General features: G+C 41.9%; 1 protein-coding gene across 2 annotated transcripts in view; it reads right to left on the reverse strand.

The window, feature by feature from the left end:
* Positions 1–27,158, reverse strand: part of vps26a (VPS26, retromer complex component A) — a 74,687-nt gene that overhangs the window by 33,262 nt on the left and 14,267 nt on the right. Inside the window, exons 1-4 of one of the 2 annotated variants that reach the window (XM_087999155.1) lie at positions 24,913–24,945; positions 18,914–19,063; positions 13,269–13,344; positions 10,035–10,191 (exon numbers count right to left, since the gene is read on the reverse strand). In XM_087999155.1, the coding sequence (XP_087855281.1) occupies positions 10,035–10,191; positions 13,269–13,344; positions 18,914–19,063; positions 24,913–24,930 (401 nt within the window). In that variant the 5' untranslated portion in view covers positions 24,931–24,945. Of the gene's footprint in view, positions 1–10,034; positions 10,192–13,268; positions 13,345–18,913; positions 19,064–24,912; positions 24,946–27,158 lie in introns of those variants that run through there. The other variant, XM_043683142.2, reaches the window with a different exon arrangement.

Here is a 27,158-nt window from a genome sequence, read left to right on the forward strand (position 1 = left end):
GATCTATTCTGTCCCTAATTACACTTTTGCCTGTTATATACTGATAGGATAAAGGAAAATCCAAAAAGATTCCCTCTCCTTTTTTATTCTCCTGGTTTTCCTCTTAAGTGTACTCCTATACCTCAAGGGGTATAGGATTCCAGCTGTCGATATCTGACACAGGCTTCTTTTTCTTGACCAGAACCTCAATGTCTCTAGCCATCCTGTGTTCCTTAATCCTACCAGCCATGCCCTTCACACTAACAGGCACATACTGTCTCCAAACTCCCGTTATCTCAGTTTAGAAAGCCTCCCACTTGCCAATTATTCCATTATCTGCAAACAGCCTCCCTCAATCAATTTTTGAAAGTTCCTATCCAATACTGCCAAAATTGGCCTTGCTCCAATTTAGAACTTTTAACTTGAGACAAGGCCTATCCTTATCTGTAACTATTTTATAATAACAGAATTATATGAATTGGTCCCAAAGTACTCCCCCACTAACACCTCAGTCACTTGCCCTGCCTTATTTCCCAAGAAAAGATCAAGTTTTGCTTTTTCTCTATATCTACATATTGAAAAAGAAAGTTTTCTTGACCACACTTAAATTTCTCCCCATCCAAACCCTTAACACAATGGCAATCCTATTCTATATTTAGAAAGTTAAGATTCCCTACCATTGCAAACAGATATCAGAGATCTCCCTACATATTTGCTCCTCAATTTCCTGCTATGGGGGGGGGTTCTACAATACAATCTCAAGGTGATCATTCACTTATTTCTCAGTTCCACTCATTTACTGGACAATCCCCCAGAAATATCCTTTAAAGTACAGCTGTGATGCTTTCCCTAATCAAAAATGCTACTTCCTTTCCTCTTCTCCCTTTCTGTCCAACCTATAGCAGTCATATCCTGAAACATTGTGCTGCCGGTCCCTCCATCAGCTGTTTCTGGAATAGCTAATGATGTCCCTGTCCCAAAATTGAGTTTCTCCAGCGATGTGTTTTTGAGACAGTCAAAAACTCTTTTTGTGATTGGAAATCCAGCCAACTACAGATGCTGGATCCCTTGCTGTTTATTGTGTATGTTAATAATCTAGATTTATATGTAAGCAGTATGATCAGTAAACTCACATGTAAATTGATGGCATGACAAATAGCGAGGTGGATAGCCTTAGGCTACAAGATGATATGGTCAGATAGGTTGAACAGTGGCAGATGGAATTTAATACATTTTGAATAGCATTTTGATTACACATTGAATAGCAGGACCCTACAAGTACATAGGAGCAGAGAGATCTTGGTGTGCATGTCTATAGATCGTTGAAGATAGTGGAAGATATTTGACTTAATTAGTCAAGGCATTGAATACAAAAGCATGGAGTTTTAAATTAAGATTTTAACACATTGGTTAAACCACAGCTGGAGTATTGCGTACAGTTCTGGTCACCACACTGTGGGAGGGATGTCTTTGCAATAGAAAGGATGTAGAAGCGATTCACCAGGATGTTGCCTGGGCTGCTGAGTTTTAGTTATGAAAGGAGATTGCATAAACTGGGGTTGTTTTCCTTGGAGGAGGAAAGACTGAGAAAAGACCTGATTGAGGTGTATAGAGATCCAAGGGTCGACTGGGAGAAATGTTTACCCTTAGTACAGGTGTCAATAACCGGGGGCACAATCTTCCAAAAGTAAAGAGCCATTTGGCCCATTCGTGCTAGGCTCACCCAGAAGATTAAGATTCATGGGATCCACGGTGACTTGGCCACATGGATTCAGAATTGGAGTAATGGTGGAGGTCCATGACTACCGAGACCTCTGCTGTTTATGATATAATGACTTGGATAAAAATGCAGATGGGTGAGTTAGTAAGCTGGCAGACAACACAAAGGTTGGTGGGAGTTATGGATAATATAGAAGGTTGTCAAAGGATACAGCGGGATACAGACCAATTGTGATATAGGCAGAGAAATAGTAGATGGAGTTTAACATGGGTGAGTGAGGTACTGCAATTTGGGAGATTAAATGTTAAGTATACAGTTAATGGCAGGATCCTGAATAGCACTGACGTATACAGGGATCTTGGGGTTCAAGTCTACAAAATTATGAGACGCATAGATGGTGTTGACAGTCAGAATCCTTTTCTCAGATTTGAATTGTCTACTAGGGGTGCATACATTTAAGGTTCGGGGGGACGGTGGAGTGGGGTGGAAGACGAGTGCAAAGGAGCTGAGAGGGGCTAGTTTTTTTTTTAATGAACAGAGTGGTATGAGTCTGGAACACGCTGCCAGAGGTGGAGGAGGAGGCAAATACGATATGGACATTTTACATAAGTGCATGAATATGTGAGCAATGAAGGTTATGTGAATCAAGGGATGAGTATAATTTGGCATCATGTTCAACGCAACATTGTGGCCTGAAGGGCCCAATTGTGGTATGCTGTTCTATGTTCTAAGTAGGCACTGACCTTGCAAAGAATGTCCCAGCCAGACCTAGTTCCTATCTTACTCTTATAATTTCATATTTTCCCATGGCAAACTCACCTAGCTTGCACATCCTTAGACACCATGGACAATTTTGCACGGCCATCCACCTAACCTGCACATTCTCGGGCGCTGGAAGGAAAAACAGTGGAAACACATACAGACACAGGGAGAATGTACTAACTCCACACAGACAGTCACCCAAGGCTGGGTCCCTGGAATTGTGAGGCAGCAGTGCTAACCACTGAAACACCATGGCTCACCGAGTTACTCTGGCTCTCAGTTAGCCAACATAGAATGGTTACAGCACAGGAGGGTTAAGTCATGGCAGGAGAGCTCAAAGCAGTGGACTGCTTTTCCTGCTCCATATGGGAAGCTGCACATATTTCCAGTCCCCAGATGAGCATATGTGCCAGAAATTGCTCCAGATGCAGTTCTGGGAAACCCAGGTTTCCAAAAAACAAATAGGAACAGAAGTAGGCAGTCTGGCCCATTGAGCCAGCCATTCAATAGGATCATGGTTGATCTGACATTCCTCACATCCACTTTCCTGCATGATCCTTACAATCCTTGATTTCGTTACAGATTAAGAATTTCACTCAGCCTTTAATATAACAAGGACTCTGCCCTCACCAGCTGAGGCAGCGTGTTCCAAAGAGTCTTAACTCTCTAAGAAAAAATATCTCCATCTTAAGTGGGCAGCACAGTCTCCTCATCTCAGTGGGACAATGGTTAGCACTGCTGCCTCTCAGTGCCAGAGACCAGGGTTCAATTCCCGCCTTGGGCAACTGTGTGTGGAGTTTTCATTTTCTCCCAGTGTCTGTGTGGGTTTCCTCCAGGTGATTAGATTAGATTAGATTACTTACAGTGTGGAAACAGGCCCTTCGGCCCAACAAGTCCACACCGACCCGCCGAAGCGTAACCCACCCATACCCCTACATTTACCCCTTTACCTAACACTACGGGCAATTTAGCATGGCCAATTCACCTGACTTGCACATCTTTGGACTGTGGGAGGAAACCGGAGCCCCCGGAGGAAACCCACGCAGACACGGGGAGAACGTGCAAACTCCACACAGTCAGTCGCCTGAGTCGGGAATTGAACCCGGGTCTCTGGCGCTGCGAGGCAGCAGTGCTAACCACTGTGCCACCGTACCGTGGGAGGTGCTCCGGTTTCCTCCCACAGTCCAAAAATGTGCAGGTTAGGTGAATTGGCGATGCTAAATTGACCATAGGGTTAGGTGAAGGAGTAAATATAGGGGAATGGGTCTGGGTGGGTTGCTCTTCGGAGGGTCGGTGTAGACTTGTTGGGCCGAAGGGCCTGTTTCCACACTACGTAATCTAATCTAATCTTAAATTGGCACATCTCCATTCGGAGACTGGGCAATGATTCTCCCATGTGGGGAAACATTCTCTCAGCATTTATCCTGTCAAGCCCCTTAAGAATCCTATATCTTCCAATGAGATCACCTCTCATTCTTCTAAACTTCAGAGTCCTAATCTGTTTAACCTTGGCTCTTAAGACAATTCTATCATACAGGGGATCATCCAAGTGAAACATCTCTGAACTGCCAAAGTTATATCTTCCCTTAAATAAAGGGAATCTAAACTGTTCACAGTATTCCAGATCTGTCTCACCAGCACCTTGTACAGATGGAGTAAGACTTCCCTACCTACTCATACTCCAACCTCTTGAAACATTTCACTAACCTTCTTGATTAACTGCTGCACCTGTGTGCTAGCATTGTGTTTCATGCATAAGTAGTCGAAAAGTATGGTGCTGGAAAAGCACAGCAGGTCAGGCAACATTCGGGAGCAGGAGAATCGATGCTTCAAGCATAACCCCTTCATCAGGAATGATGCACAAATACACCCACATCCCTTTGTGTTGCAGCATTCCCTATTTAAACAATACCGTTATTTTGATGTCTTCTCCAAAATAGAACCACAGAAAATGATACAGCACAGAAGGGGGCCATTCAGTCCATCTCATCCATGTGCTTATCCAAGGATTGTTTACATCTCCCTAATGTGGCTGAGTTAACTACATTGGCAGGTAGGGCATTCCACGCCCTTACCACTCTCTGCGTAAAGAACCTGCCTCTGACATTTGTCTTAAATCTATCACCCCTCAATTTGTAGTTATGCCCCCTCGTATAAGCTGACATCATCATCCTAGGAAAAAGACTTTCACTGTCTACCCTATCTAATCCTCTGATCATCTTGTATGTCTCTATCAAATCCCCTCTTAGCCTTCTTTCCAATGAGAACAGACCCAAGACTCTCAGCCTTTCCTCATAAGACCTTTCCTCTAGACCAGGCAACATCCTGGTAAGTCTCCTCTGCACCTTTTCCAATGCTTCCACATCCTTCCCGAAAAATGGCGGCCAGAACTGTACACAATATTCCAAGAGTGGCCGCACCAGCGTTTTGTACAGTTGCAGCATGATATTGCGGCTCTGGAACTCAATCCCTCTACGAATGAAACCTAACACGCCGTATGCCATAACAGCACTATCCACCTGGGTGGCAACTTTCAGGGACCTAGGTACATGGGCTCCAAGATCCCTTTGCACATCCACACTACCAACAATCTTTCCATTGACCCAGTACTCTGCCTTCCTGTTATTCTTCCCAAAGTGCATCACCTCACATTTAGCTGCATTGAACTCCATTTGCCACCTTTCAGCCCAAATCTGCAGTTTATCCAAGTCCCCTTGCAACCTGTAACATTCTTCCACACTGTCCATTACTCCACCGACTTTAGTGTCATCTGCAAATTTACTAATCTATCCACCTAGCCGGCGTCTAAGTCATTTATAGAAGTGACAAACAGCAGTGGTCCCAAAACAGATCCTTGAGGCACACCAGACTCCAGGCTGAATATTTTCATTCAACCACCACTCGCTGCTTCCTTTCAGAAAACCAGTTTCTAATCCAAACTGCTAAATCACCCTCAATTCCATGCCTCTGCATTTCCTCCAGCAACCTACCATGTGGAACCTTATCAAAGGCTTTACTGAAGTCCATGTACACAATGTCAACTGCCCTATTCTTATCTGCATGCTTGGTCACCTTCTCAAAAAACTGAGGTTTGTGAGACACGACCTGCCATTGACGAAACCATGTTGACTATCTGAAATCAAATTGTTGCTTGCTAGATGATTATAAATCCTCTCTTATAATCCTTTCCTACAACAGAAGTAAAGGTCACTGGTCTATAATTACCTAGGTCGTCGCTACTGCCCTTCTTAAACAAAGGCACAACATTTGCAATCCTCCAGTCCTCTGGTACTAAACTCAAATATCAAAGCCGAAGGCTCTGCTATCTCCTCCCTAGCTTCCAGAGAATCCTCAGATAAATCCCATCTGGCCCAGGGGACTTGTCTACTTTCACTCCTCCTAGAATTGATAACACCTCTTCGTAACTAACCTCGATCCTTTGTAGTCTAATATCTCGTATCTCATTCTTCTCCTCTACAATATTCTCCTTTTCCTGAGTGAAAACCGATGAGAAATGTTTGTTTAGCACCTCTCCGCTCTCCACAGGGTCCACATTCAACTTCCCACATCTGTCTTTTACTGGGTCTATTCCTACCAGAGTCATCCTTTTATTCTTCGCCTATAAAAAGCTTTAGGGTTCTCCTTTATTCTATCTGCTAAAGGCTCCTCACGTCCTCTCTTTGCTCTTCTTAACTCTCTTTAAATCCTTCCTAGCTGATCTGTAACTCTCCATCGCCTCATCTGAACCATCTTGTCTCATCAACACATAAGCCTCCTTCTTCCGCTTAACAAGAGATGCAATTTCTGCAATAAAACACTGTTCCCTTATTTTATCGCTTCCTCACAAGGACACGCAATATCTGTTCCTTAAACCAGCTTCACATTTCCATTGTCTGTATCCCCTGCATTTTGCTATCCCATTCTATGCATCCTAATTCTTGCCTAATTGCATTATAATTGCCCTTGCCCCATTGATAACTCTTGACTTGCGGCATGTACCTATCCCTTTCCATCGCTAAACTAAACGTCACTGAATTATGGTCACACTCTCCAAAGTGCTCACTACAACTAAATCAAACACCTGGCCTGGTTCATTACCAAGCACCAGATCCATTGGGGCTTCCCCTCTTGTTGATCCTTCGACATACTGTGTCAGGAAACCCTCCTGTACACATTGGACAAAAACTGATCCACCCGACGTACTAGAGTTATAGCATTTCCCGTCAATGTTGGGGAAATTAAAGTTAATGACCACCCTGTTCCTTTCACTCCTGTCCAGAATCATTTTGCCAATCCTCTCCTCCACGTCCCTGGAACTCTGCAAGGCCTGCAGTGTGACCTCTCGTCACCTGTTTCTAACCTCAGCCAATGAGCCCTGGTCAAACGTTCTCTCAGCCACCGTTATACTATCCTTGACTAACACGGCCACATCTCCCCCTCTTTTACTGCCTTGCCCATTCTTAATGGAAGATCTAATCCCTGGAACCTGCAACATCCATTCCTCACCCTGCTCGATCCAGGTCTCCGAAATGACCACAATATCGAGGTCCCAGAAACTTATCCATGCTGCAAGCTCACCTACCTTATTTTGGATACATCTGCCGTTGAAGTAGACACACTACAAACCACCTTGCTGTCTGCCAGCAATTTCCTGTGACCGTAAGATACTACAAGCATCTCATTAACACACAAAATTACAGGGAAGGAATTCAGTACAGTCGTCATCACTAGAGTAGTGATATTAGATAAACTAATGGGACTAAAGGCAGATAAGTCCCCTCGCCCTGGTGCCTTGTATCCCAGGATCCTAAAAGAAGTAGCTACATAGATAGTGGATGCATTGGTTGCAATTTTCCAAAAAGTCTTGGAGTCTGGAAAAGTACCAGAGCCAATGTGACACCCTTGTTTGAAAATGGGTGGAGACAGAAAGCAGATAGTTATAGGCTGATTATTCTAAAATCTACTGGAATCAAATTAAGGAATAATAGAACATTTAGAAAATCATAATCTAATCAAGCAGAGTCAGTATGTCTTTGCAAGAAGAAAATTGTGTCCAACTAATTTATTTTTCCAAGGATGTCTCACAGAGTGGATGGAGGAGAACCAGAAGATGTATTTGAACTTCTTGAAGATATCCAACAAAATACCTCACAAAAGATTAATCCATAAGATAATAGTCTATGGCATTGCAGGTAGTATACTGGCATGAATAGAGATTTGACTAATGGACAGGAAACAGCAAGTGGGGATGTGGGGTTCTTTTTCATGTTGGTAACCTGCTTACTTTCAATCTCTCATACAACATCTCAGTCTTCATCTCTGATTTGGTTCTTTTTTGTAAAGGGACCAAGGAATATGGGAGGAGAGTGTGATTAGGGAATTGAGCATGATGATTAGGCTTGGTCATATTGAATGGTGGAGCAGGTAAGTTGCAAGAGGAATACAAACAGTTTAGAGAGATATTGATGGGTTAAGTAGGCAAAATGTTGACAAATGGAGTACAATTTGGGAATATGTAATGTTGTTTATTTTGGTTTGGAGAACAAAAGAACAATAATTATTTAAGTGAATAAAAACTGCAGAAAGTTGAAACACAGAATCACATGGGGATACTTGTACACAAAACGCAAAGCTAACACACAGGTAAAGCAGGTAATCAGAGGGACGAATGGAATGTCGACCCTTATTTCGAGGGTGTTGTATTTTAAGATCAACTATATAAGGTGCTGGTGAGACCATATCTGGAGTACAGCAAGCAGTTTTAGTTGCCTTAAGGGAAAGATATCTTTTCATGGGTTGCAGTTCAGAGAGGGTTCACTAGTTGAACCCGAGTAAGCAAAGGTTAAACAGATTTGGACTCTGATTGGAATTTAGAAGGAGGAGAGGTGATCACATTAAAACATATAGGATTCTTAATGGGGTTGACAGGATAAATGGAGAGAGGATGTTTCATCTTGAGAGACTAGAGGACTAGACAGCATAGTCTCAGGATAAAGACTGAGATGAGAAAGAAAATTCTTCTCAGAGTTCAAAGGTTTTTTGAACTCTTTGTCACAGAGTTATGGTTTTTGTGTAAAGTTAAGGCTGAGACACATAGATTCTTGATCAAGTATGGGCATCATGAGTCATAGGGAAAACTTATGAAAGTGGATGTGAGGAATGTCAGATCAGCCATGATTGTATTGAATGGCACAGCAGGCTCAAGTGGCAGAAAGGCAGCTTCCTGTTTCTACTTCTCACCCATTTTTTCAAATCTTTCAATGGCCTCACCCCGCCTCTCTCTTTAATCTTCACTAGCCCCACAACAGCCTAAAATTGCCAACTGTTCTTGGCCATCCTGATTTTAAACGGTCCACCACCGATAGTCGAACCCTATGTTTAGAGACGCAGGCTGTAGTCTCTTCCTAAACCTCTAAGAGGATGTGAACAAACATCAAAACTTGTTTGATGAAGCGTCTGCAAGGTGCCTTGGGATATGATGTGCAGCATGGTGGCTCAGTAACTACAGCACCAGGGACCCAGGTTTGATTCAACCCTTGGGTAACCATGGGGAGTGTGCACATTCTTCCTGTCTCTGCATGGGTTTCCTCCCACAGTCCAGAGATGTGCAGTTCAGGTGGATTGGCAAAGCTAAACTGCCCATAGAATCCAGGTATGTGCAGGCTGAGTGGATTAGCCATGGGAAATGCAGACCTATCAATGGTATGTGGGTCTGGGTTGGAGGGTTGGCCAACTCAGGCAGAATGGTCTGCTTCCATGCTGTAGGGATTCTATGAAAATGGATTAAAGGCAATGTATGAATACAATTTGTTGTAATTACAAGTGAAAGGAGCATAGTTATTGCCAAAGAGCATTCCTTATGATATGATTTATAAAAATAGGACATTAAAGAAAGATGGGTGATATGCTCCAAAAGCTAGTATCCCTATGAGAAAAGTATTTATTCACACAGCTACTGAACAGCCAATTGCACATTATAATTCACCAAGCATGAATGCCAAGCAACTTTTCAATATCCCTGAAGTCACCATTACTGCCTTAAAAGGGTTTAAATAAATGGATCCACTAGTCCAACTCCATCCAGTCAACAGTGTAACCCATCCCAACCACATCATTAATGAAGCCCAAAGAAATGTCACCCTTCGGCAGATGGAAACCAAACTGCTCTCATAATGCGTCTCACTGGCTCTATGCTTGGTCTATAATGTTAGCTGCTCTCAACCCTGACCCTACAAAGTGGAACCAATGAGTTAAGGAAGTTACAGGAAACAAGTTGGGTGGAGCAAGACAGGCAAGACAGGAAGAAATTAGAAAAACATTTATCAATTCCTAATGATCATCATCCAGTCTTACTGGCTGGAACCAGCAGGGAGAGGTTAGGACTCAGCTCCGATTCCTCCTTAACAAATCATCTTGTTGATCTTAATGCAGATTGTTCCTCACGAAATAGTCGACAGAATGCCAGGGAATTCAGTTTGTCTTTTTTTTGGAGGGAGGGCACCTGTGGGAGGTAGTGAGAGAAACTTCAAACGACTTGAATCTCAAACTGTTTAGCTCTATTGGAAACAGTTACCTCAGTCTGACATTTGCTCCAATATATGACTCATATGGCTTTTCCACCTGCATGAATTCAAACTCATAGGTTCTGCTCTGTGTCAGTTCTCCGGGCAAGGCCAGCTCCTTCACCAGGTTCACAAACTCATGTGTGTTGCTCTTATCACTGAACAGCTCTGGAACATAGAAGGGATAAAGCCAAATGAGACTTATTTAGAAAATAAATGAACTCGACCCAAAAACAGAATGGAGAGGGCGAAATAGAACAGTGTACAGTTTAAAAATGAAGATGACAACAAAGTCATCAATGGTTTAGGTATCATATCAATACAGTTCTTGGCCCTGTCGCTGATAAAACGCACATAAGTCACATTTTAAAAGTCAATGACACCTGAGAATTCATTACTACCATTTTCTATCACATGACTGCCGGATGACTCTCCATTGCCCATTGTGCCCTTCCCATCTGCAATGACCACCCACTATGCTCCTGTACATTCCACTGCCCCTCCCATTCGTGAAGCCCACCCACTTTGCACCTGCCATGCCCTCCCATAATGCCCACCCACCCCTAACTAAAACCAAGGGTCTAGTGGGAAGTGAAGAATCAAATAAAATCAGTATTAGTAAAACAAAATTTACTTGAAAAATTAATGGAACTGAAGACTAACAAATCTGCAGGGCTTGGTGACATGCATCCCAAAGTATTAAAGGAAGTAGCCCTGGAAATTTTCCAAAATTCTATAGATTCCGGAGCAGTTTCTACAGATTGGAAGTTGGCAAATATAACTAGAATTTTTTTAAAAAGGGATGGGTGGGGGGTTAAAAAAAAAAAAACAGAATTACACACCATTTAGCCTAATATTAGTAGTGGGGAAAATGCTAGAGTCTATTAGAAAAGACACGAGAATACAACATCTGGAAAGCATCAACAAGGATTAAACAAAGTCAGTGTAGGTTTATGAAAATGAAATTACGCTCAACTAATCACTGGAGCGTTTTGAGTCTGTAACTAGTAGAATAGACAAGAAAGAACCAGTGTCACGGGATTCTGATGGGAGGGGGGCGCGCAATATATTGGAATGAATCAAGAACTGCTTGACTGTCAGGAAACAGAGTGGGGGTGGCAGGCAATGCCTAGTTGTGTATGGTGCTTGGACCCCAGTTATTCATAACACATGAATGACTGTGTTGGATGAAAAAAATCAAATGTAATATGTTCAGCTTTGCTGATGGCAGAAAACTAAGTGGGATTGAGAGCTACACGAAGGATCCAAGGAGACTTCAGATTGATCTATGCAAGTTGAGTGTATGGGCAAACACTTGGCAGATGCAATTTAACTTGAATAAATGTGAAGCTATACATTGAAAATCAGAGTATCATTTACATTAGATTAGATTCCCTACAGGGTGGAAAGCGACCCTTCAGCTCAACATTACACACCGACCCTCCGAAGAGTAACCCACCCAGACCCATTTCCCTCCGACTAATGCACCTAACACTGTGGGCAATTCCCCATACCTGCTCATCTTTGGAATATGGGAGGAAACCAGAGGAAACCCTCGCAGACACGGAGAGAATGTGCTAACTCCATATAGACAGTCGCTCAAGACTGGAATTGAACCTGGGTCCCAGGCACTGAGAGGCAGTAGTGCTAATCACTGACCCACCGTGCCAACCCCACCCCCACCCCCCATATGCCAAATGGTCTCCTTTTGTGCTATGATCATTCTATGAACCAGTCACCAATAAGTGGGAATTCAACCATCACTTCTTGATATTCAATGGCACTGCTATTATTGAATCTCCTTTATCAATATCCTGGTGGTTACCATTGATCAGAAACTGGACCAGCCATATAAGTAGAGGATATAAGAGTAGGTTAGAAATTAGGAATTCTGAAGCAAGTAACTCACCATCTAATTCCTCAAAGTCTGTCCACTTTCTATAAGGGACAATTCAAGATTGTAATAAAATACTCCCTACTTGCCTGGATGAATTCAACTCCAACAACACTCGAAGTTTAACAGCATCCAGGATAAATCAGTTCACTTGACTGGCATCCCATCAACCACCTTCAACATTCATTCCCTCCGAAGCACAATGGTAACAGTGTGTACCATTTACAAAATGTACTGAAGCAACTCACCAAGGTTCCTTCAGCACCACCTTCCAAACCTAACAACCCACCTAGAAGCACAAGATTCATGGAAACACCACCACCTGCAAGTCTCTCTAAGTCACATAGTATCCCAACTTAGAATTATATATCACCATTCCCTCATTGTCTCTGGGCCAACATAGAAAAGAGGAGTAGGTCATTCAGCCTGCTTCACCATTCGGTGGAATTACGGCTGATCATCCAACTCAATACCGACTTTCTCCCTGTACCTTCTGATTTTTTTAGTCTCAAAAACTATCTTTCAGCCTCAACAGCTTTGTGTGATAGAATTCTACAGGCTCACCATTCTCTGCGTGAGGACATTTCTCCACATATCAGTCCTAAATGGCTTCCCCATATTCGTAAATGGTGACCCCGGTTCTAGATCCTTGGTCATCAGCAACATCCTCCTGTATTTATCCTATCTAGCCCTGTTAGAGTTAATAGGTCAAAGCACCGATACCTACAGTACCCAGCTAATCACTGTTCTGCCAGTCATTCAGAAAAGAACTGTTCATTCCTTGTCTTTGTTGTCTGTCTGCCTCTATCCATGTCAGTACATTACCCTATTTCCCGTGCACTTTAATTTTACAGGCTGGAAAATCCTAGAATACTCTCCCTAAAGGCACTGTGGGTGGCCCTACATCACACTGGTTGCAACAAATCGAGGTGTTCATCACCAACTTCTCTAGGACAATTATTCAGCTAATGTAATGTCCTAGTCTGAGGCCTGTTGTAGTTCAACAGAAGCAATGACATTGGATCTGCGGTCACATAATGAAGTTACTGGAACAAGATTCAGCTTTACCTGGATTGAAGAAAGAGGAACAATCTGGCAATGCGGTGCTAAAGGAATGAGGCCCTGGGCACACCTACATATTCAGATCACAGCACACCGCTATCACCATTCTCAAGTGAAACCAAACAGCAGAGAGTACAAGTTGTGGGGCTTTTGTGGGGTAGTGGTACGAGGCCTGCGTTCAAGTCTTGCCTGCTCCGGAGGTATGTAATAGTATTTCAGCAAGGTAGAAATACAAGATATCTACAGAAAATATCTATATGAGATGAATGGAGACATATCACCAACTCACCAATCTGCCCAACAAACTCAATTCGAATTCCTTTGTGCTCCAAACGCTTGCCTGGCTGTTTAAAGGTCAGGTTTACCTGGCAGAAAATGTCAAAAAATATTTGATAAATCTTCCATCTAAATTCATAGTCTCTAAATTCACTTTGCTTTACTCTCCTCTGCCCTCCTACTCCATTATTTCACCTATGGCTGCAGAGCATGCTTAGTGGGGAGGGTAAACAGTCACAGGTCAATAGAAAAAAGGTGGAGTTTCTACAGGCAGATTCCAGAAAAGTTAGGAATGAGCCAGACAAGCAGGACCTTTAAAAAAGGTAGAAATGTTCAGAAATACTCCTAATGGGAGGCACTCTTAAGCAAAAACAGGAGGAGTGAGCAGACAATTGGATGGCTGGATAGTTGCTGAAGGTAAGCACATTTGCAATCCCACGGCTTTGAAACCAGTTCTAGGATGTTGAGACCTATACAAGCCAGAAGGGCTGCACTCAATAGTGCCATGACCAGTATCCTGGAAAGGTGATTTGCTCGTGTCATTGAAGTCGGTTTAAACCAGCTTGGCAGGAGGGATAGAAACCAGTTAGTGATTCCAAGAGGAGAAGCAAAGCTGAAAATAACAAAACAAAAAAGGTAGAAAAATAATAAGTAAATACCTAAAGTAGAGAAAACAATAGCTGGAAAATAATCATAGTTGTTCAGTAATGGATGCCATTTATTTCAACACTAGGAAATTAGCAAATAAAAGTGAGCTGAAAACATAGATGGGAAATTGGAAGTTATAATATCATAGCTAATTCCAAAATATGGTTTAGAAGGCAGAATTGGCCATTATTATCTACTCTCTTGATTGCAGTATTTTGAGATGCTGGGGATGTATCATAGACTTGAAACAGTCAGAAGATGACGGGACAAACATGCAGACAACAGGTCTGGATAGTGGAGATTTCAACTACTCCAATATTAAAGGGAGTAAAATGGAAGTTATAGAGGACATAGAATTCTTAAAATACATTCAGGAGGTCTTTATCAATGCCTATTATGTAACAAACCAAACAAAAACACAGCAGTTCTGGACTTTGTCTTAAGAAATCAAAACTGGGCAGGTTCATTAGTTCATTAAATAGGCCATTCAGCCCATAGGATCTGCTCCGCCATTCGATCATGGCTGATATACTCCTCACCCCCATTTTCCTGCCTTCTCCCTATAACCCTTCAACCCATTATCAATTAAAAATCTAACTCCTCCTTAAATTTACTCACTGTCCCATCACCCAATGCAATTTGGGGTAGCAAATTCCACAGATTCACAACTCTATGGGAGTCGTAGTTTCTCCTCAACAGTTTTAAATTTGTTTTCCCTTATCGTAAGACTATGACCTCTCATCCTAGAATGCCCCACAAGAGGAAGCATCCACTCCTTGGCTATTTTGAATATATCAATTTGATCTCCCCTCGTTCTAAATTCCAGAGAGTATAGGCCTAAACTGTTCAATCTCTCTTCATACAACCAACCCCTCATCGCTGGGATCAATCTAGTGAATCTTCTCTGAACCACTTCCAATGCTACTACATCTTTCCTCAAATAAGGGAACCAAAACGGTGCACAATACTCCAGGTACGGTCTCACCAATACCTTGTAAAGTTGCAACAATACTTCCTTGCCTTTACATTCTATTTCTTTAGCTATAAACGCCAACATTCCATTTGCTTTCTTTCTTATCTGTGCCTGCATGCTAGTTTTCTGTGACTCATTAACAAAGATACCCAGATCCCTTTGCATAGGAACACCCCGAAGTCTCTCCATATTTAGATAATAGGTCACCTTCCCATTTTTTCAGCCAAAATGCATAAACTATTAAATCAGCGACCCAGATAATTTTGCATTGTTAGAAGGGGGAGGGGGAGACTGGGTTGGAACCAATCCAAGGCTCCTATAAGATGTAATCAGGTGATGAGTTGCTTGACTACTTCCATTTCCGAGTGTAAGTCAGATACATGTTAAATATAAACAGGACAAACAACCACACAAGACAATCCCAAGGTTAAAGGAGGGAGGGATTGGACTGCAGTGGGATGGAATCATAGAAGCAGAGTAGAAGCAGGCCATTTGGCCCATCAAGTTTGCAATGTCCCTCCGAAGGGTTTCCCATCCAGATCCACTGCCCTACCCTATCCCTATAACCTTGCATTTCCCATGGATAACCCACCTAGCCTACATATCTCGAAACACTATGGGCAATTTATCATGGCCAATTCACCTAACTTGCACATCTTTGGACTGTGGGAGGAAACCAGAGCACTCAGTGGAAATCCACATTGACACGGGCAGAACGTGCAAACTCCACATAGATAGTCACCAAAGGCTGGAATCGTATCCGGTTCCCTGACGCTGTGAGGCAGCAGTGTTAAATACCAAGCTATCGCGCAACCACTGGAGCAGAGAGAAGGGAGAGATGGAGGGAGGAGCACGAGTGTGGCCGGGAATGAGGGAGGGAAAAAGGTCAGTCATTGCAGGTTGAAGAGGTGGTTTGGACAGCCTTGGAAAATGCTGCCTTTCTAATGAGTTATTAAGATGAAGCAGTCTATCTATTCGGGTGGTTGTTGAAAGGCTACAGTGATATTTTGAGGAAGAATGGTGAGCAAACCCTTACATCTTAGCTTTTTTAATAAAATTTATCCCTCAAAAAAGATCATATTGCGGACTCCTATCTTATAATATAGTATGTATATAGTAATACAGGAGGCGTAGACCAATTGGCCCATTGACTGAACACCAAATCTGATGACCATTGTGACAACAACTTCACTGACTATAAAATGTTTGGGGTGTGCTGAGGTTGTAGGTATGATAGGAATACAAGCTCTTCCTTTTAGAATTAGAGAAACAACTCCACGAGAGGTGGTTACAGATGAAAACCAAAAGCTCTGATAATGCATTATATTTTACACCGCATTGGTTATTTTATTAAGGTAAAGGTTCAAATCATTGTATTTTATAGCATTATGTTGGCATTATAACCAAATCTAATTCACAAAGTAACAAATGAAAAACAAGACAGTTTTGATTGGTTCCCTGAATCAGGGCAACACTAAGATGACCATATACATGGTTTACTTTATAAATCCTAGAAGGCACACCCAAGCGGTGCCTGCTTAAACCACATGGTAGCGCTTGCAGTGAAGACACTTCCATTGCTGTTAAACAGGGATCCCCAGCATTCTCACCTGGTACTGAGGAAATGATAAATTGCTGGTCTGGTTCCTGGGTGCAAGTAAATAAATTCAGGTGACTCCACTGTGGTTTCCCTCTAGCAGTACCCTACATATGCAGTGAAAATTTGGAGCTAGAACACCATTGCCGAAGAATTTAACTGGAAAATATATGAAACTCACAGTTTAAGACACCACAGCCATTTATGGAGACCTGGATGCAAAGCAGCAAACAGCAGTGGTTAAGGTATCTGGCAGTATAGTAGGTTCAGGCTAACAATCTCAGACATTTTGCAATGCAGGAGGCCATTTAGCCCACATTGTCTATGCCAGCTCTTCAAATGACTAACTCCCTCGGTGCTGTTCTCCTGCCTTCTTCACATAAGCCTGTACATTCTTGATTCTTCAGACAACAGTCTAATTCTTATTAGAAAGCCTTGAATAAACATGTCTCCATCTCATTCGCAAATAGTGCTTTCCACGTCCGATCCACTCAGTGAAAAAGTTTTTTTTCATGTTGCTTTTGATTCCCTTAACTAGTATTTAAATACATGTCCTCCAAGTGGGAACAAATTCTCCATATTTACTCTATCTAAACCTCACATGATTTTGAATACTTCCATCAGCTATCCATCACCCTTTCCTTCCCAAAGGAAAACAGTATCAACACCTTCAACCTATCTTCATAACTCCAGCGTGAAGAATCATCTTATTATGTTGCTTTCTTACTCTTTAATTCCATGAACTCTAATGTTGCCATGCAACTGCATATCTAACGCCTCACCAGTTACTTTATTTCTCCCATGTAGTACAATTCAATCAACTGATAGAATTTAACATCAACAAGCTCAGAAATAACAAATGTATCTCCATTTCCTCACCTCTTTCTTTTAGATAGAAACCACTTTAAGACATATCTATTGTGTCACCTGGAAAGTGACCCTTCTTTCTAAAAGTTAAAATCGACTTCAATTTCTTGAAGGGAAACAATGGCTAGGCTGATTTACTGTCTGGATCAGAGTACTGGCCAGTATAATAGCAGTGAGACCATACGAAACAGGAACAGGAGTAGGCCATTTGGCCCCTCAATCTTCTGCACCATTCAATAGGAGCATGGCTGATCCAACATTCCTCTCGTCCACTTTCCTGCCATTTTCCCACAACCCTTTTGACCAAGAATCCATTTCACTCGACAAGGTCTCTACCTCCACAGCTTTCTCTGGCAAGGATTTTTCATTCCTCTTGCAACTTGCCCTTCCATCTAATGTGCCATATGCAATTTTGGCAAAAGTACATTCGCTCCTGCCCCCAAGTCATTAACATATATTGTTAACAGTTGCTGTCCCAGCATTGATCCTTATGGAATCCCACTGGTTACTGCATGAGAATGGACAAGTTTACCTGTCTACTTCCATAAACAATCGTAAATACTTTCTGGCTTTCAAGGTACTGCCAACATCTATAAAAGGACAAAAAACAATATAGCCCATCAGCCCTCCAAGGTCTGTGCCGACAGGGTGCCCTTCCATATAAAAACTGTCTTCACTTAAAGGATCTGTATCCCTCTATTCATTCCCTATTCATGTTTTCACCCAGTTGCTTCTTGAATGCTGCTATTGTGTCTGCTTTCACCAGCTCCCAGGCACTCACCATCCCTTGTGTGAAAAATATGCCTTGTACCTCGCAAATTTCCTCCTCTTACCTTGAACCTGTGTTCCCTAGTAATTCACCCCTCAACCCTGGGAAAAAAAAAGTCTCATACTTTCCACTCTATACACTTCTAATAGGTCACCCCTCAATCTCCTGCTTTCCAGTGAAAACAAACCCAATCTATCCAACCTTTCTCTACAGTTTAAAAAACCCCATAACAACATCCTAGTAACCTTTTTTATACTGCTCCTAAACTGCTCCCTTAGAGTGAGTGAGTGGACATCATTGTTCTTCAGACTAAGTTTGGGAAAAGACCCACCTACAGCAACTCAGTTTACCTAGGGATGGGTACAGATTACAGCATCACACATATCCAGGAACAAACTTCAACAATGAGCAAAACATAGTTACTGTATTCCAAAGACAAGATTGTGCTTTCAGTTACTTCTCACCAGCTAATCACCAAGTTAAAAGAAAAATTCACACATCAAATACTGTGGGTCTGGAAGGCACTGCCTCGAAGTATGGAGGAGGACGGTTCATTTAAGATGTTCAAAAGGGCATTAGATAGTTATTTAAACAGAAACAATTTGCAAGATTACAAAAAGGCAGGAAATTGACACCAGGTTAGAATGCTCAGCTTAGAATATGTCAACATGGTGGGGTAAATGGCTTCTTTCTGACAATTCTGTGATTTTGGTCTTAGTGTTGGAGTCACATGAATCTTGTAACTTGAAAACAGTTTTAGTGGAGAAATTACCAGAATATATGCATTAATTAGCAAATCCTTACCTTTCCAGTTACTGATTCACCATCATAAAACAGATAATGTTTCTCTATTTTACCATCTTCACTTTTAATTTCTGCAGTCTTCCTTGTGTCAGCATCATTGAGAACAATATTGATGTCGCATACCGGAGTAAACAAACCACCTAGGAAACTCTAGAGAAAATGAGAAACTGTAACCACACTTGCAAATCAATAGTAAATTGTTGCACAAAGAATCCTGCTACATTTCACACCATAGCATACACAGACTTTTGTTTCTATTTTCAGGATGTCTCTCACTGGCAATTCCAGTGTTTAGTGCGCACCCAAAAAAGGTAATAGTGAGCTGTCTTCCTGAACCACTACAATCCACGTGAGTTAGGTTTTTGCAGTGATTTGATACGCCCACACTTTAGACCATTTTAGAAGGCAGTTACAAGTCAACGACTCTGGATCTGGAGTGACATGTAAACCAGGGGGGGGGGGAAGGACTGAACATTTCCTCTCATGAAGAACACCAGTGAACAAACTACATTTTTCAGACAAGGTCACGAATTCTCCTGCTAAGCTGCATGGCTATTTAGAAAATCAGAAATGTCTCTGGCCTCAAAAACATCAAAAGGGACTGTGGAAAACTATTTCAAAAATTGACTCAATACTGAAACTAGACATGTATTGAACTGAACTGAATACCATAAGCACCAAACTGTGATTTGAACTAAAGTTTCCCTATTAGTTTGTGATCTACCAGTTGATTAATAACCTCAGGCTGAGGAACTGATGAGTGTGGATAAAAGATAACGAACTTCTTGTCCCACTACATTATGTTCCACCTGCCAAGAACTAATGTGGGAAATGAGGTTACACACCTTGGCAGGAAGAATGGAGGAACTAATTATTATTCGAACAGAGAAAGACTGCAAAAAGCTACAGCACAAAAGAATTTGGGAGTCCTCATGCATAAGTCACGAAAAGCAACATTGAAGTGGGTAATAGAGAAAATAAATGGGACATTGACCTTTATTTGTCTTAGTGAATGGAGTATACAAAGCAAGAGGTTTTAAACGATAACCAAAGTTAAATCACAGCTGGAATTCTGTGAAGTTCTGGCCTTTTACCCAAGGAAAGATATATTGGCATTGAGGCAGTCCAGAAAAGGTTCACTTGATTGATCCAGAGTATGAAGGGACTGCTTTATGAGGAGAGTTATCGAGTCATACAGGCATACAGCATGGAAACAGGCCTTTGGCTCAACTCATCCTTGCTGACCAGGTTTCCTAAAACTATCCCATTTGCCTGTGTTTAGCACATATCCCTCCCACCTTCTCCCACTTCCTCTGGCAGCTTGTTCCATATACACAAAGTGCAAATACGTTGCCTCTCAGGACCACTTAAATTTTTCCCCTCTCACAAACTGAAGGTGCTGAATTTTGGACTCCCCTACCCACAGCTATTCACTTTATCTAATCCCCTCATGATTTTAAGCCTCTATAAAAAGTCATCCTCAGCCTCCTATACTCCAGGGAAAAGGGAAAAAGTCCCAACCTATCCAAACTTGCCTTATAACTCATACCCTCCAGTCTTGGCAACATCCTTCTAAATTTTTTCTGAACCCTTTCCAGTTTAATAACATCATTACTATAGCAGAGCAACCAGAGTTGTATGCGGTACTCCAAATGCGGCCTTACCAGTGGCTTATACAACTGTAATATGATGCGTCAACTCCTGTACTCAATGCTCTGACCAATAAGGGCAAACATGCCAAACATCATCACTATCCTGTCTACCTGTGACGCCACTTTCAAGACTACTTGCACCTCTAGGTCTCTTTGTTTGGCAACATTTCCCAGGACCTGTACACATTGGAGTTAAAAACAAGAGATGATCTTACTGAAATGTGCAAAATTCTTAGGGGATTTGGCAAAGCTGATGTGGAGAAGGAGTTGCTTCTTGTGGTAGAGTCCACGACCAGAGGATATAATTTCAGAACAAGAGGTTTGCTCGTTTAAAATGAATGAAGAGGAATTTCTTGAGGGTAGTGAATGTGTGAATTTTTTTTTAAACCAGAGGACTGTTGAGTCTGGTTTTTCGGCATATTCAGGGTTGAGATAGACATATTTTTAATCAGTAGGGGAATCTTGGGTTTATGAGAAAGGGCAGGAAAGTGGAATTGAGTATGATCAGATCAGCCAGAGTCTCATTGAATGATGGAGCAAATTTGATTGGCTGCTCCTGCGTTTTACAGTCTTATCTAACAAACTCAGGAATACTTTGGTGCACCTCATCACTCAGAATGTGAACCTGTTCCATTTGTCCAGTGATGCTGTAGGATAGAAGGTGCAATGCAAACAGAAGTTTGACAGTATGAAACACCAGGATTTAACTCAGGATTCACAGTGTATCACTATACAAGAAATTGCAGCCATCTCTTTTGCAAGTCAATCCAATACTAAAGTCCAAGGTGGTCATCTTTCAAGTTAATTTTGATAGTGCTCTAATCTAGCAATATCTCACAAACGTTATCCCTGAAGAAAGAAATTTCCCTCAGAGTTCACTCTCCAAGACCTAATTTCTAACTTGTGTTCCTTTCATTATGTTCAATGTAATTGTGTTGACAATGAACATGTTCGGTTTCTCAAATGTCGATGACAATTGACAACAAACTCCACCTAAAATTAAAAGAATGAACTTGTTTATATGGCAATTCAGGTCAGCTAGAGAATATTCTTCAGTTTAGGTCAATTGTAGGACAAGGGAATCACTGCCCGGCCACAATTTATTACAGAGTTCACTGATTTCCCTTCGAAAGGTGATGGTGAGCTACTTCCTTGAACTACTGCAATCCATGTGCTGTAGGTATACCAACAAGGGAGGGAATTCCAGGATTTTGACTCTAACAATAAAGGAACAGTGACATATTTCCAAGTCAGAATGAGAGTTGTTTGGAGGGCAACTCACAGGTGGTGGTGTTCCCATGTATCTGCTGTCCTTGGCCTTCGAGATGAAAGTGTTTGTGGTTTTGGAAAGTGCTGTCCAAGGATCTTTAGTGAATTTCTGCAATGTATCTTGTAGATAGTACAGATTGCTGCTATCAGTGATGAAGGGAATGATACCTGTTGATATGGTGTCAATTAAGCAGGCTGCTTTGTCGTGGATGGTGTCAAGCTTTTTGAGTGTTATTTGAGCTGTACCTATCCAGGCAAGTGAGGAGTATTCCAACACATGCCTGACTTATGCCTTGTAGATTGTCAGGCTTCTGGTCAGCAGCGAGTTACTCATTGCACTATTCCCAGCTTCTGACCTGCTCTTGTAGCCACGTTGTTTATGTGCCAAGTCCAGTTGAGTTTCTAGTCAATGGCAACCCCAAGGATGTTGATAGTGGGCAATTGTCTGGCAGTTGTGTGATTTGAAATCTTAATTGTGACTTGTCAGCCCAAGCTTGGATACTGGCCAGACGTTGAACACAGACTGCGTCAAGTATTTGAGGAGTTGCAAATGTGCTGAATACTGGGCAATCATTGGTGAACATCCCCACTCCTGACCTTATGATAAAGAAAAAGTCTTGATGAAGCAGCTGAAGATGGTTGGGCTCAGGACTCTACCCTGACGAACTCCTGCGAGATATCCAGCAGCGGAGATGTTTACTTGGACTTTAATAAAGCCTTTGACAAGGTTCCATATGGTAGACTAGTAAAGTTAGATTACATGGGATTCAGGGGAGCTTGTCAATTGGATACAGAATTGGCTTAATGGTAGGAGATAGCATGGTGATGGAGGATTGCTTTTCGGACTGGAGACCTATCACCAATGGTGTGCCACATGGGTCAGTTTGAAGTCCTCTTTTGATTATCATTTATATAAATGATTTGGATGAGAAAATGCGAAAGCATGGTTAGTAGGTTTGCAGGTGACACTAATATTGGTGGCATAGTAGACAGTGAAGAAGCTGAAAACGTATTGCTGGAAAAGCACAGGTCAGGCAGCATCCAAGGAGGAGAATCAACATTTCGGGCATGAGCCCTTCTTCCTGAAATGTCGATTCTCCTGCTCCTTGGATGCTGCCTGACCTGCTGTGCTTTTCCAGCAATACATTTTCAGCTCTGATCTCCAGCATCTGCAGTCCTCACTTTCTCCTAGACAGTGAAGGTGGTTTTCTAAGATTACAAAGGAATCTTGATCAAATGGGTCATTGGGCTGAAAAATGGCAGATGGAGTTCAATCTGGATAAATGCAAGGTATTGAATTTTAGTACAACAAACAAGGATAGGGCCTATACAATTGATGGTAGGGCCATGGGTGGTGTTGTAGAATAGAGGAACCTGAGGTACAGATATATAATTCTGTGAAGTTTGCACCACATATTTGTAGGGTGGCTAAAAAGGCATTTGACGTGCTTGCCTTCATTGCTCAATCCTTTGAGTATAGGAGTTGGGAAGTCATGTTGAGATTGTTCACGTCATTGGTGAAGCCTCTTCTGGAATACTGTGTCCAGTTTTAGGAAGGATATTAACAAGCTGGAGAAGGTTCAGAAGAGATTTACCAGAATGCTGCTAGGTATAGAAGGCTTAAGTTACAAAGAAAGGCTGGGATTTTTTTCACTAGGGTGTAGGAGGTTGAAAGACAATCTTAGAAAGGTTTATAAAATAATCAGGGTATAAATAAAGTTAATAGTGCTTGTCTTTTCTATAGGATGTGGGATTTCAAGGCTAGGGAGCAGATTTTTAAGGCGAGAGGTGAAAGATTTAATAAAGACATAAGGGGCAATTTCTTTTACGCAGATTTGTGGAATTAACTTCCTGAGGAAGTGATGGACGTGAATATAATTACAATGTTTAAAAGACATTTGGCTAAGTACATGAATAGGAAAGGTTTGGAGGGATAAGGGCCAACAGCAGGCAGGTGGGACTAGTTTAGTTTGGGATTATGTTCAGCATAGACTGGCTGGACCAAATGGTCGGTTTCCATGCTGCATACAATGACTTCCAAGAACCATTACCATTTTCCCATGTGCCAGGTATGACCCCAAAAGCAGCAGAGAGTTTGTCCCCGATTCCCACGGATTGCAGTTTTGCTGGGCTCCTTGATGCCACACACTTTCCAATGCAGCATGGATGCCAGGGGCTGTCACACTCATTTCACATCTGGAATTCAGCTCTTTTGTTCATGTTTGAACAAAGCCTATATATAATGAGCTCGGGTGTTGAAAGGCCATGGCAAATCTCAAATTAGGCAACTGTTACTCCAAAATCACTCTTTTTCTGCAATCGAGAGCATCTATTTGACAGAACCCAGGCGTGGAATCTGCTCATCTTGCATTCTGATCGAAACATTTACATGACTCCATTCAGCTCTTCGATATTTTTTTCAAGATTTACCGATTATGGAGCTGCATGATCTATTGCAAGAAACACACACAGCAATAGTTTTGACTGAATCAAATCTAATCAATCAGTATAACCAAGTTTTATAGTACAACAAAATTAATGAACACACATCTCCCTGCTCCAGTCTTATACAAACCATCTCTCAACTCTGCTGGATTGGTCTCAAGGCTGGCTGAACTTGATTGAACTTGCCACCCTAGCTGGGTTCCAGATTGCTCATCTCTTTTTAAAGGAGTGATAGTGCATTCGTATTTCAAGAAAATGGGTCTTTGTCACTAAACCCTTGTGATATTTTGATTAATCAGTGCAACAGGTTCACTGCTGGCAGTTTAACAAATGGATTCACAATCCTTGTGTGAACAACTTCAAAGACTAACTTGTTAGCACTTCAAACACCAAGTTCAGATTTTACCGAGACACTTACCAAGAGGAATTATAATCAGATATATAGCAAGCAAACTGGCCATTCGGCCTAATTAATCCACACTCATGCTTCCTCCTATTTTTATGCATTTGAATCTGCAACTTTAACGAGCTATTCATTTCTCTCCCATATCCTTAGACATGATCCTCCAATAGCTAAATTACTTGGAGGACAGGGATTTAGGGTGTAGGTTTGATATCCAGACGTTTCATTACCTGGCTAGGTAACATCATCAGTGGCGACCTCCAAGTGAAGCGAAGCTGTTGTCTCCTGCTTTCTATTTATGTTTGTCCTGGATGGGGTTCCTGGGGTTTGTGGTGATGTCATTTCCTGTTCATTTTCTGAGAGGTTGATAGATGGTATCTAGATCTATGTGTTTGTTTATGGCGTTGTGGTTGGAGTGCCAGGCCTCTAGGAATTCTCTGGCATGTCCCAGGATAGATGTGTTGTCCCAGTCGAAATGGTGGGTTTTTTTTTTGAAGGACAGACATTCTCATATTTAACCAAAATACAAAGAATTGTAAACTAGATGGACATCAAAGTAAGTTTTTTAATTATCACAGTAAGTATTCCACTAGAATGGGATGAACATTGTCTAGGAAATTAGAACTGCCTACTTTTCAAATACCATTTTGCAATCTTTCATATTCAGAAAGTTGGTTAATAATTCACCCATTAGATAGTAACCAACAATGCAGCATTCCATCAGTTCTATATTAACAGATCAGTCTAGAATTTTAATTCATGCACTCAGGTACAGCAATGAGAAGTGATCTTGAAACCAACTGATTCAGTTTGGTTCCTGTCAGCAATCAAGTGTTTGTCTTAAAATCTTGCATCTTAGTTAGCTGTAAACACCTAAGTAATTGTTAGTCTAAGAAACCTGGCATCTTCTGTGAATTAAATGGAGCAAAAGTTCAAATCAGGTTTCTTGTTGAACATAACGCACAAACTAGCGATCAACAATATAAAGCACTTAACGGATAAACATTCCAAGGCATTTCATAGGAGCCAAATCTAACAATACCACAAGCTTGGTATTCAGCTGTCAAGCACTCTGCTCCTTGGATGGCTGAAGGCTGCATTGGCACATTGGAGGTAATGTTGAATTTCACTGTTGCCCTCACTGGAAGGAGGCACCCAAGTTAAGTTCCACATTGTCCTGGGGCTCATGGCAACAGCAGTGCATGTCAGGAGTAGATTGGTACAGAACCTTCATCTTCTGGATGTACAGCTTAAGGACCTTTCTCTCATATGCTATGTGAATCTCAAACTGATGGTTTGCAGGGCAATATGATCTGCCCTTCTGTACACATTGAACTTATGGATAATATACAGTAGACACCTCAAATCTCTACAAAAAAAAACACTAGTGGTGCCTCTGCAAAACCCCATAAATCTACTGGCAGTTTAGGCACTGCAATATCCTCTTCCAGGCCTACACTGGACAGGTCATCAATTTCTGACACAGTATTTCAAAAACAACCTCACTTGTCTAATCTTTATCAGGAAATATGGTTACCAGTGGTCAAAGAAAAGCTTGAAGGATGGCAGAGAAAAGCTTTAAATTCAAAGCCTCCCTGAAATATGTAATATCTCCACCATGGAAATTTCTTGCCCAAGATCACCAAAACTGGAATAGCAGCAATCAAGGTACGAACCATCTTGAGTATCTCGGACATCGGGATGAGCTAGGTTCAAACAGTAGAAAGTAGGAGAACAGCATCTTTAAATACCACCTGCCCAACCCGTGGCAGAGTGGACTGTTTTGTCATCCCAGGATCCACAACTCTGACGTGAAAGAAAGTCATCCTTGGTCCCAAGGGACTGCTCAAGAAGGTGAATTCAATAAAACACAACATTGCACCAAAGGTTGAGATTTGGACAGTTGGCCATTTAGTCCAGTAGTGTGGAGTACTCTCCACTTGGCTGGATGACTGCAGTTCCAACAACACTCAAGGTGGTTAACACTGTACAGGGCAAAGCATTTTGCCATTGGTCAAAATTCTGGATCTCCCTCCCACCCAACCAGCATTGTGGATGTTCCTACACTACACAGACTGGATCAGCTCAAGAAGGCAACTAAGCAACATCTCCTACAGATCAATTAGAGTTGAACAGTAACTGCTGGTTAGCCAGCAGAGGCCAAATCCTGTAGAAAGAATAAATTTATTTTAGAAATCACACTTCATAAAAGTACAATAAAATAAACTATTTGGTCACTGAGGTGGGGAGCAAAGGATAAAAGTGAAGGAGTAACCTTTGGAGCTTTTGCCTCAGCAATGGCTTAGCAACTTAAATCAGAAAGACGAGGCCAGAAATAAGCTGTGCACAAATATCGTGGGAGGGTTGCAGTATGAGTGATAGAGAAGGTTGCCAGGGCTGGAGGAGGTTACACTCTTAGGGAGTATTGTACGGATGGAGGATATTACAGAGATGGGGAATGTTGAGGCCAAGGATG

This window comes from Chiloscyllium plagiosum, unplaced genomic scaffold (genome assembly GCF_037043375.1).
Source record: "Chiloscyllium plagiosum isolate Xiang-an unplaced genomic scaffold, Cpla_swu_hap1 HiC_scaffold_22, whole genome shotgun sequence".
NCBI lineage: Eukaryota > Metazoa > Chordata > Chondrichthyes > Orectolobiformes > Hemiscylliidae > Chiloscyllium > Chiloscyllium plagiosum.